This window comes from Felis catus, chromosome C2 (assembly GCF_018350175.1).
Source record: "Felis catus isolate Fca126 chromosome C2, F.catus_Fca126_mat1.0, whole genome shotgun sequence".
Lineage (NCBI taxonomy): Eukaryota > Metazoa > Chordata > Mammalia > Carnivora > Felidae > Felis > Felis catus.
This window is the reverse complement of record NC_058376.1, coordinates 71,447,502-71,459,654: the sequence shown is the minus strand read 5'-3', so window position 1 is coordinate 71,459,654 and position 12,153 is coordinate 71,447,502. Positions and strand designations below refer to the sequence as shown.

Genomic DNA, 12,153 nt, shown 5'->3' with positions numbered 1-12,153 from the left:
TGTCTCCTCACCCATGCTCCTTCATCCCTAGGCAGGAGAAGAAATCTGTGGTTGGAAGAGCTAGAGGGATAAAGCATGTGTTCCCAAAAGCCAGTAGGTAGAACACCTTTTGTACACCATTCAAGTCCTTTTGGCTTTGCTTCCTACTCCAGCCATTGCTACGGTGACTACTTTTCCAGGAGTGATGAGGCAGTGACTTGCCATGTTCCATTTGCTCTCTGCCAGGGTTTCCCTGATGCCAAGGCTTGGGATGCTTCCAAGAGCTGCTCTGCTCTCACATACCAGCAACAAAGAACTGAAAGAGTTAGCGCCTAGTGGAGCAACCTATAAACCATGAGAATGGGAGGCAATGGACAGATGCTTCCTATTCCATCCCCAGGACAGATGGTTCTCTGAAACATTTCATAAGATTTTTTAAAAGGTCCCACAAGATTAAGCAACTAATCAGCCATAGTGGGGGCCAACTGAATAATGCATCTTTGTGTTGGGTCTCCCTTCTTCTCTGCATCACTTCCCTTTTCCCTCACCTGCTCCTTGGAGTTCTGTTCCCAAATAAGTTATTCAGAGAAACTAAGCTAAAATAGAACCAATAGAGCCAATAACTGGACTCTGACAGGACCTCCTTTGCTATAATCATTTACTTAGAAACCAGTGTTCAGATTAGCCAAAGCCTGGAGGAGGGCATGGACAGGGATAATGGGTCATTCTATTTAGGTAGAACATAGGAGTGGGGAAAGGGACTTATAGCAGACAAAGCCAGAAATGTGCCTTGGGCTCATGCTATGGAGGGCTTTGTAGCCATATGTGGGAGGTTAGCTTTTTTTCTGGAGACAATGGGAAGCCAGTGGTGATTTCTGAATGAGGAACTGGCAACACCAGAACTCTGCTGTGGGCAGTAAACTGGGGGCAGAGACCAGTTAGGGGAGATCCCAGGGCAAGAGGACCAGTTAGGACGCTGTGACCTGGGACTTTGGCAATTGGAGTATAGGAGGAGCAGAAATGAACCATGTTGTGAAGTAGAACTAGAAAGACTTGTCACCTTGCAGAGGAAGGCCACAGGCAGAGAGAAGTAAAAGAAGACCCTAAGGCCTGAAGTGCAGGAAGCTGAAGGGTAGGGAACCATTCACCGAAGAGGGAGAGGAGCAGGTCTGAGAGGGAAGGCAATGGGTTCAACAGACCCCAAAACCCCCTGGCATCACTCTCCTGGAGTTTTGAAATCCTCACACAAGGAAACTCCCAGAAAGCCAGTCCCAACCCATTAGAAGAAGGTCACCCTGCCTCTTTTTACCTTGGGAAGAAAAGTAGGTGAACATGAGGCTAGGGATCAGACCAGGCTATTTTGGGACTTAGAGGTGGTCACATGATACCTGGGAAGGAATACTGAGGAAGGAGGCACAGATCACTTAGCCAAAGGGGTGCTAGGTTCTCACCTTCTGCTTTCAAGAAACATTTACTATATTCGTTATAACCACCACAAACAATGAATACAATGAGCCAAATTTATGTTTTATAATCTGTATGGCTGATTTAATTGTTTTAATGTTGATTTATTTTGAGAGAGAGAGAGAGAGCAGGGGAGGGGCAGAGAGAGAGGGAGACATAAAATCCAAAGCAGGCTCCAGGCTTTGGGCTGTGAGCACAGAGCCCAATGCAGGGCTTGAACTCACGAACTGTGAGATCATGACCAGAGCTGAATTTGGATACTCAACTGACTGAGCCACCCAGCCATGTATGGCTGATTTAAATGTGTTTATGACTATTGCAGATTTCCGTCTTCCTCTGGTTGAACCAATATAGAAGCACGCAGGATAGAAACCAAGAGACAAGCACAGTGGGCCCAGTGGTAAGGCCCCAGCAGACCTGGGGATGCTGGGGGAGGGGAACAGGGTGGGCTCTGCATCACAGGGCCCTGGAGGAGCTTCATGGGAGATGTCAGGCTCTCTTCTTGATTTTCTTCATGGAGATGGAGAGGGGCCTCCCTGGGAGGCTGGTGTGCAGAAGCTGCTGGACCTAAGTGAGCAGGAAGCGAAGGCCTACACCCTCTGCAGCTTATTTGCATGTCCCCAAATAATAGCTATGTCTCGTTGTACATCTACCAAGGCCCTTTTGTAACAGCTCTACAAGGCAAGCTCTGGGACACAGATGAGGAAAGGGAAGCTCAGAAAGGCAGAAGAAGTTACTTCAGGTCATCCAGTAATCATCCAGGTAGTAAGTGGTAGAGACAGGATTTGAACCCAGGTCTTGCTGGCTCCCGAGTCCATGCTCTTTCCTTGTACCATGCTGCCTTTCTTTCTGCCCAATGGTCATAATATGCTAGAGTGGGGACTGAAGCCTCTGCTCCAGTGCTGGGCAGAGAGCTCTGGACAGGTCAGTGCTGAAGTCACGACCCAAACGAAAAGTAAAGAACAAAGGATGATTTAGGGCAGAGAGCAGCCAACCACAATCCGTGGGCCAAGTCTGACTTGTTGCAGCTGTGTGTGTGTGTGTGTGTGTGTGTGTGTGTGTGTGCAGATCACAAGTTAAGAATGTTTTTTATATTTTAAGTGGTTGAAAAAAGTCAAAAGAATATGTCATGACACATGAAAATTATATGAAATTCAGGTGTCAGTGTCCATGGTCAGATACCATGGCTCCTAGCCCTAAAACCATGGAGCTGTGCCCAGCTCAGGTCTCTTTTCTCCCTTGGTAGTGGTTCCCTGACTCTGGGGTCTACAGGCCAGGGAGGCAGGAGCAGCTTGTCAGCACCCCTTCCGGGAGTACCACCAGGGTACTCACCACATTCTGTATCCAGTCTAGGTTGCTTCTTGCAGGGCTCGGGGGGGTCTCCCTCCTCAGCACCATCTGCAGCACCATCTTGGTATTCTGAGAAACTAAGAAACACAAGGCAAAAGCTCCTGGCCTCCTCCCTGACTCCCAGTCTCCCTCCTCCTATGTAGCATCCCTAGCGCCTCTCTGCAGACTCCTGTCATCCCTCAAAAGTCTACATGGGTCAGGTCAAGAGGCATCTATGTTGCAAGAGATGCGGGGGCAGTTAGGTGACACAACCACCTCACTCGCCACCCTGATCCCCAACCACCAACAGCTTAGCCTCTCCCTGTAGGGATCTGGGAAATGAGCTCAGAGGGGAGCAGCAGGTGGTCAGGAGCAGTGGGGAAACAAAGCTGGAAGGAATATGTGGGCACTTTTGGTACGAAATGGACCAAATGTGAGGATCTCAGGATTATCAGGGCCCTCAGGAGGCATCCAGTCCACATCCTGGCCTTGGCCTGAAGTACAAGCAAGGGGCTTGCCTCTGTCCATCACAGCATCCGGCTCCGCCAGGGGTGGGAAGGAGCCTGCGTGTGAGTTACCCAGGGTGCACAGGGCGCGGTGGTCTGGGCAGCAGTCTGACACCTCGTGGCAGAATTCATCACAGTAGCAGCTTCCTCTCTTGCAGTGGTGATCTGTTCCAAAGCAGCAGAGGGGCTGGGGTTGGGAGCAGCTGCCTGCATAGGAAGGGGACATTAAAAAGAGACAGGTATGGGGCACCTGATGGCTCAGTCAGTTAAGCCTCCAACTCAGGTCATGATCTGGCCGTTCCCCAGTTCGAGCCCCACGTCAGGCTCTGTGCCAGCAGCTCAGAGCCTGTAGCCTGTTTCGGGTTCTGTGTCTCCCTCTCTCTCTCTCTGCCCCTCCTCCACTCACACTCTGTCTCTCTCTCTCTCTCTCAAAAATAAATAAATATTTAAAATTTTTTAAAATAAAGAGACAGTTGTAACAAATGGCACTGGGACAACTGGATATCCGTGTGCAAAGGAATGGATTTGGACCTCTACCTCATACCATACATAAAAATTAACTTAAAATGGATCACAGACCTAAATGTAAGAGTCAAAACTACAAAACTCTTAGGTGAAACCATAGATGTAAATGATCATGGCCTTGGACGAAGCAATAGTTTCCCAGATATGACACCAAAAGCACAAGCAACAACAACAAAAAAAAATACACTAGACTTGATTGAAATTTTAAAGTTTTGTGCTTCCGAGGATAGTATCAAGAAAGTGAAAAGACAACCCATGTAATGGGAGAAAATATCTGCAAATCATACATGTGATGAGAGAATTTTATCCAGAATATGTAAAGAACTCCTACAGCTCAACAACAACAACAACAACAAAAAGACAAATAACCCAATTTTTAAATGAGTGAAAGGTATATCCAAAGAAGATATACCAGTAGGCAACAAGCACACAAAAGGATGCTCAACAACATTTGTTATCAAGGAGAAGCAAATCAGAACCACAAAGGAGACACCATTTCACACCCATTAGGAAACAGGTGTTGGTGAGAATGTGGAGAAATTGGAACACCATCCACTGCTGGTGGAATTGAAAAATGGTGCAGCCACTCTGAAAAACAGAGAAAAACAGTTTGGCAGTTCCTCAGAATGTTTAATTTAGAGTGAAAACCATACAATGCAGCAATCCCACTGCTGGGTATATACTTAAGAGAAGTGAAAATACATGCTCACATAAAAACCTGTGCATGTATGTCCATGGGAGCATTTTTCATAAGAACCCCAAAGTGGAGCCATTTCAAATGTCCATCAACTGATGAATGGATAAAACAAAATATGGTATACCAGTCAGCCCAAAAAAAGGAACGAAGTTCTGACACATGCTACGATGTGGATGAACCCTGAAACATGATGCTAAGTGGAAGCAGTCAGCCACAAAAGGCCACACATTGTATGATTCCTTTTAAGTGAAATGTCTGCAATATGGAAGTCCATAGAGACAGAAAGTAGATTGATGGTTGTCGGGGGGCCGGGAAATATGGGGAGCAGGTAGTGACTGCTAATGGGTACAGGGTCTCCTTCGGGAATGAAGAAATGTTCTGAAATTAGACAGTGGTTCGCATGACTCTGTGAACATACTAAAACCCACTGAACTGTACACTTTTAAAAGGATGACTTTTATGTTCCATGATTTATATCTCAGGAAAGCTGTTATTAAAAACAGAGGCACAAGAATGAGTCAGAGCTGACAGAAAGAGATGAATGAGAGAGAAGAGGAGGGTGGCAGGGGTGTGACAGCAAGGAACACAGAGAAGCAAGAGAGAAAACAACAGAAGTGTGACAAGAAGGACCAACAAAACTCCCACAAAGTTAGAGGAAGGTCTCCATGGTCCCAACATCAACCTTAATTCTGATCATTTTCCCAAGTTGCTCAATTCAATTATATCTGACCAGTGTATATCCACTACCAAGCGAGGGGGTTCATCTTTTTTTAAGGGAAGGGGAAAGCAAGGCATTGGCAGGTAGGGACGTGGCCAAGGTCATCTGGTGAGTCAGTGGCTCAGGTGGGAATGAGCCCCAGGTGTTCTCATACCCAGGACTCTCAGTGCTGTTCCTGACCCATGGAATCAGCTCCTGTTAGGTTAGCACCTGCCTGGGGCTTTGTTTAGGGATAAACTTGAGGGCCTTCCAAAGTTGATGCGATCAACAGGGAGCAGGCCCCTGAGAGGACTCCGGGTTAGGTGTGGCTCGCCCAGCCTGTTATGGAAAGAGGGGCTGGCAGGTGTCTGATGAAAGGGGGGCAGTGGCCTGGGAGGTCAGACCTCTCAAGGTGATGGTGGGCCAGGCTGGGGTGGTGGCCTTTGAGTTTGGCCTGGCTTCTGTCTCATGCTGAGCTGGGAGCCTCCTGCAAATGAGTAGTTCCTCTTCTCACATCCTTCCTCTTCCCCAGTGCCTGGTTCAGTGTCAGGTTGTCGCCAAAGCCAAGGATGGATCAAAGAGGGCTGGAGGTGGAAAAGAGCCCCAGAGACCATCCAAACAAGTGTTGTAGCCCATTTGTGAGTCAGAGATCAATTCCGTGATCATGACCAGCATTTATTTTATTTAACTTTACTTATTTATTTTGAGAAAGACAGAAAGAGAAAGAGAGAGAGAGCACACAAGCAGGGGAGGGGCAGAGAGAGAGGGAGACAGAGGATCCAAAGTAGGCTCTGTGCTGACAGTAGAGAGTACGACGTGGGGCTCGAACTCACCAACAGTGAGATCATGACCTGAGGCGAAGTCAGATGCTTAACCGACTGAACCACCCAGGCACCCCATGAACATCATTTATTTTAATAAGATGGAATGGAATGAAATGGAATGGAACAGAACAGAACAGCATAGCATAGCATACATTGTATATGTAAGTGTAAGCTGTTTAGGGTTCTTTCTGAAATTTTCGTTTTTATATACCTGTATGTATGTACTGAATAATAGTGCAAAATATATTTATTAATGTAGATTGTGGCCAGAAAAGTGTGAAAGTCTCTGATCTAGAAATGGAAAAGTCATTTTCTGAAGGTCATACTTGAGCTGGGAGTAGAACCAGCAATCCTGACTTCTTCCCTGCCGTTTCCACCACACCAGGCTTCTCATTCAAAAAGCCTCTTGTTGCACTTGCTACTAATCTCTGCCATTCTCTAAACACCCTGAATACTCCTGCTTTGGAGCCTTTGCTCAAGCTGTTTCCTTTGTGTGAAAGGCCCTTCCCTCTCATAGCCACTAAAAGAAAACATTCTTATTCTTCAAGGTCATGTTTAAATTCAATCTTCCCTGGGTTGCTAAGGAACAAGCCCGTTATTCTGAAAATGATAAATGAAGAATTAAATATTTATCCAGCCTTTCCATACAAACCAAGTAAATGACAAGGGAAAAGTCTTTATAGAAGAACTGCAGCTAATAAGTGCAGAAGGAGCGACAGAATCAGAAAGCCAGTGTTTGGCAACCCCTAACGAAAAAAATGGATCTATGCAACAATCGTCAGTGGAGGTTAAAACCATTAGAGAAAGGTTGAGGGGGGATGTTGATAATGGACCTACCACAGAGGCGCCTGGGTGGCTCAGTTGGTTAAGTGTCCAACTTCAGCTCAGGTCATGATCTCGCGGTCCGCGAGTTCAAGCCCCGCGTCAGGCTCTGTGCTGACAGCTCAGAGCCTGGAGCCTGTTTCAGATTCTGTGTCTCCCTCTCTCTCTGACCCTCCCTCGTTCATGCTCTGTCTCTCTCTGTCTCAAAAATAAATAAGCGTTAAAAAAAAATTTATAATGGACCTACCACAGATTGCATTTGTTTGATCAAGTTTACTTAACAAAGTAAAGTGGGACCACTGGACTTTGTGTGTCTCCTTCGAGACGCAATAGCAAGTACACAGCCCCACCTACGGTATATTCTTGCCAAAGTAAATGAACCTTAATTACCAGGTTTCAGGAAATGCAGAGGACAGAGAGACAGCCACATAGATTCAATCAGATAAATCCAGAATGTAGGACTTTTTATAGGACAAAATGACCTGGTTCCGTCAATTAAAAACAGCATGAAAAAAAGGAAAAGAGGACTGATAGATTTGAAGAGGCTTAAGAAATATACCAGTAAAATAAATAAATAAATAAATAAATAAATAAATAAATAAAAAGAAATATACCAGTAAATGTAATGTGTGGGCCTTGTTTGGGCCCTGGTTAAATAAGCCAGTTGCAAAAAAGCCTTTTTGAAAGTTGGAGAAATATGAATAGGTATTAAATGGTAGTAAGTAGGGGCGCCTGGGTGGCTCAGTCAGTTAAGCATCTGACTTCAGCTCAGGTCATGATCTTGAGGTCTGTGGATTTGAGCCCTGCGTTGGGCTCTGAGCTGACAGTTCAGAGCCTGGAGCCTGCTTCGGATTCTGTGTCTCCCTCTCTCTCTTCCTCTCCCCCCGCTCACACTCTGTTTCTCTCTCTCTCTCAAAAATAAACATTAAAAAAATTTTTTAATGGTAGTAATTATTTTAATTATTTCATCTTTCATAAGGTATTGTGGTTATATTTTTTAATATGGTGGATGAGAATTTGGGCAAAATGTTGATAATTTTTAAATTAGCCAATAAGAACAGTAGGTTCATTATATTATTCTCTCTCTTTTTGTGCGTGTTTGAAAATTTCCTTAAGGGGGCACCTGGGTGGCTCAGTCGGTTAAGAGGCTGACTTCAGCCCAGGTCACGATCTCCGGGTTCATGAGTTTGAGCCCTGTGTTGGGCTCTGCACTGACCGCTCAGAGCCTGGAGCTTGCTTTAGATTCTGTGTCTCCCTCTCTCTCTGCCCCTCCCCTGCTTGCACTCTGTCTCTCTCTCAAAAATAAACATTTAAAAAAATTAGAAAACTTCCACAAGAAAAAAAATTGTTTAATAAATTTGATCTATTCTGAAAGGTCTTCCAACACATCTCCTACCCCCTAGCCCCCTCCCCCCCCCATCCCCGAGCCCACCTGGGATAGAAGGGATTAACTACATTTATTGGGATTAACTCTTTCCTTTTACTCTTAAAACCTATTGATTTTAGCTTCTAACATAGCATTAATCCCTGTCTGTTATTACAGCCTTCTTTCTGGAGGTATATCTGTCTTCCCTACCAGCTCACCCAAGGTAAGAAATGCATCATTGTAGTTCTGGTATCAAATAATTTTTATTCAATTTAATTCAAAATATCTGAATTTAGGGTTGCCTGTGGCTTAGTCAGTTAAGTGTCCTACTTCAGCTTAGGTCATGATCTTGCAGTCTGTGAGTTCAAGCCCCACACTGGGCTCTGTGCTGACAGCTCAGAGCCTGGAGCCTGCTTCAGATTCTGTGTCTCACTCTCTCTCTCCGCCCCTGCCCTACTCACACTCTCTCTCTCTCTCTCTCTCAAAAATAAATAAACACTTTAAAAAAATTAAAAAATATATATCTGAATTGAATTTGGGCTCACACTGGAGTTCCCACAGTGTCCAAGGTCAGGAGATAGTTATAGCTTCCAACAGTCCTGACTGGTTCTATCACAAAAATGACAGCACAAGAGACCAAGCACCCATTCACTCATTCATTCATTCATTCATTCATTCATTCATTTTATTCTATTTTTTTAAGTTTATTTATTTTGAGAGAGAGAGACAGACAGACAGACAGAACGAGCTGGGGAGGGGCAGAGAGAGAGGAGAGAGAAAATCCCAAGCATGCTCCCCACAGTCAGTGTAGAGCCCAGTGTGGAGCTCGAATTCATGAACCATGAGTTCATGACCTGAGCCGAAACCAAAAGCCGGATGCCTAATAGACTAAGCCACCCAAGTGCCCCTCATTTTATTCTATTGAGTGGCTCTCTGAGCCAGGTACCATGGTGGATCAGGGACATATATTCTAGTGCCCTGCGCCACCAGACCCTACAAAAAAAACACCTTCCAGGAGCTCAGTCTAGTGAACAGTGTCATCAAACTACAAGTAACCAGAACGTCACCATGCTGTATGATCAGTGCAGGTAAGTGGCGACAGCCATGGGATGTGATAGAGAAGCAGTGAACCGCTAGGAAATGGCTTCCTAGTGAGCAGGCAATAGCTCAAGTGACCATCCTGTTGGCCTTAGACCGAGAGGCTAGTAAAAGTGACAAGCTCTGGGGCCCAGAAAGGAGTGGGTGAAGAACCTAATAATAGAACCTGCTGATAGTTTGCACCCCTCCAGAGCAATACTCCTGAAACATATTTGACAATTTTATAGAGAAGAGGGCGAGCGTGCTGAGGAAGGGTGTGGAAAGGGGACCCTGGGCAGCCTCCTCCTCCCTCTGCAGTTCCCACTGATCCTGCTCCAGCCCCAAACCGGCAAATTCCCCTCAGCAAAACTGAATCCTGCCCTTCCCCAGAAGTCCTTTACACGAAACAATAGCATAAATGTTGTTACTTAAGCACGCCCCTGGAGGCTCCCATTCCCACAAAAAGTATTCCTAACAATGACATTTAGTTTTCTCCCAAAAGGCATTCTAGTAAACACAGCTTTATCATCCCACTGCGTTTCCAGGGGTATTTTAGCAAACCGCATCAGTTGGTGCCTGGCAGTTGCCCCTTGAGCCTGCCTATTAATCTGGATCTAGGCTTTGTCACACCACCTTCCCTTCTGCCTCCCCCACAGTGCCCATTCCAGAGCCCCATGCTGCCTCTACTCACAGGAATCTCCTTTGGACACTCCTCGGGGATCCCCAACCAAAGCAGACCCTCCCAGCTAATCCACATCTCACAAATATGAAGATGATCTGTACGCAGAGGAGCCACATTAAGCACAAGTAGGTGCTGAGTAAATGAACTCTTTAATTAATTAATACATTAGCATTAGCCCTTGGGAGGTAAATCATGCCAGGAACAAAAATGATTGAATGAATGAATGAGACTAGAAGCCAGGTTCCTTTCAGCTGCCAGCTGGGCTCCTCACCTGTCTCCTGGTTTGGGGTCGCACAGCTCAGCCACAGCAGGAGGAGGAGAACCAGACACATGGTTGCAGGCATTGAGCAGAGACAAGAGTGTTTCAAGGACCGAGGCCGGGGCTTTTAATACTCACCCATCCCAGTAAGCTCATTTGGTATCTGTGCCCCTAGGCAGGTGCAAGCTCACATCTGGGCAGCCACGGGCAAAAGGTGGGGAAGGGGGGGTGTGGCACCAAGACAGTGGCACAGGTGTCCCAGCTGCTTGGAATAGCTTGTACAAACAGAGGTAATGCAAGCAAAAAGAAAAAAATTATTTTTCCCATCTGCTGGGGATTCCAGACCAGCGGAAGAAGCAGAATCAGACAAACCAGAATGATATTGTTGTCAGGGACTTTGGCAATCTTCTAATCTGAATCACTCCTCCCCGCCTCCCCTCCCCCATTTTATAGATGAGAATACTGAGGCCCAGAGAAGGCAAGAAGCACCACAAGTTCACACAGCTTAGTTATCGTAGAGCTGAAGGGAGAACCTTGATTTCCTGGCTACTAGTCCAGTGTTCTTTCAACCAAAATATAGTGGAGGTATTCAGAGACACCCCTGGCGAGTTCCCTTCAGCCAGGAAAATTAGCTGGGCAGCTCTGCTTCCCAGGGCTGGTATAAGTCATCTACACCACAGAGCTGCTGGAAAGCTGACAGACCAGGAGAAGGCTGAGGGAAAGAGATTCGCGGGGACTATCTACTACCAGAAAATGTGAAAAGTAAGGTGACTCTATTGGCCACTCCAGAAATGCCCAACTGCAGTCTGGGGCCAATCCTACCCTTGGCCCAACCGGGTTTCTGTTGCATCCCTGCATGCAAGTGGCACAGGATCTGCTTTAAGAGCCCGTAAGTGCCTGAGACAGACTCAGGAACTATGCCTGACTGCACCCTGTCACCTTCCACTATGGAGACAAGAAAGATTAAATCTTACTTTCCAAATCTCCCTGCACTTGGTGATCAGTGATAGAGTTCTGGCCAGTAAACCACAGTTGGAAATATGCTGGAGAACTTCCGGAGTTTAGCTTTCTTTTAAAAGGGACAGGCAAGGGACACCTGGGGTGGCTCATGAGTTAAGTGTCTGACTGGCTCAGGTCATGATCTCATGGTTTGATGAGTTTGAGCCCCGCGTCAGGCTCTGCACTGACAGTGTGGAGCCTGCTTTGAATTCTCGGTCTTCCTCGCTCTCTGCCCCTCCCCCACTCTCGTGCATTCTCTCTCTCACACACACAAAAATAAATAAATAAACATTTGAAAACAAACAAACAAATAAATAAAAGGGACAGGCAGAAGAAGAGAGCTTGCTGGCACTCCCCTTTTCCCTACTTCCTGTCCTCGACAGCATGTGATGCCAAGAGCCCTGACAGCCACTCCATAATCATGAGACAACAATTGTACAAGGACGAAAAGTCAACACGTTGGGGATGGAAAAAGCCTGGGCCCCAAAAATATCACCAACAACGGAACCGGTGTCAGCAGTTGGCTACCTTGGGACTTCTTGGTATCTGAGGACAATAAACCTCCATTTGTTTGTCACTCTTAGGGTCTCTGTAACATGCAACTGAAGGCGTACCCCGTAGTGATAATATTTGGAAGCTCTCAGACCAAGGCTGAACAACTAGCCCTCAGGGAGGCCCTGGTGGAGACTGTACTTGGTGGGAGGTCGGATACAATGAGCTGTAGAAGTTCCTTCCAGCTCTGAGATTCTAGACGCTATGAAAGAGGGAATACCATTTCCCTTTCTAACAGCCTCTGAATAGTTGCTGTGGGGGGACACGGAAAGACTCAAGTGTTCTCAGGGCTATAAATGCTTTCTGTCACTTTGTCATATCCTTAAAACTCATTAACTGATTTGACAGTATTATTTAAACACCTATTCTAAGCCA

General features: G+C 46.2%; 1 protein-coding gene across 1 annotated transcript; it reads right to left on the bottom strand.

Annotated features, from left to right (window-relative positions):
- Positions 1–2,709: 2,709 nt before the first annotated feature.
- Positions 2,710–10,350, bottom strand: LOC123380051 (somatomedin-B and thrombospondin type-1 domain-containing protein-like). The gene is made up of 3 exons (XM_045037320.1): positions 10,240–10,350; positions 3,192–3,485; positions 2,710–2,870 (listed from the first exon to the last, which is right to left on the bottom strand). Exons 1-3 carry the CDS (start codon positions 10,310–10,312, stop codon positions 2,710–2,712), a joined length of 528 nt encoding a protein of 175 aa, XP_044893255.1. The 5' UTR covers positions 10,313–10,350.
- Positions 10,351–12,153: the final 1,803 nt, after the last annotated feature.

Excerpts from the sequence above, each read along its gene's own strand:
- LOC123380051 (XM_045037320.1), bottom strand. The coding sequence starts at position 10,312 with ATGCCTGCAACCATGTGTCTGGTTCTCCTCCTCCTGCTGTGGCTGAGC. Across the intron at positions 3,486-10,239 it reads GACCCCAAACCAGGAGACAG|GCAGCTGCTCCCAACCCCAG; the intron begins GTGAGGAGCCCA and ends CTTCCTATGCAG. Across the intron at positions 2,871-3,191 it reads CCTCACATTTGGTCCATTTC|TTTCTCAGAATACCAAGATG; the intron begins GTACCAAAAGTG and ends TGTGTTTCTTAG.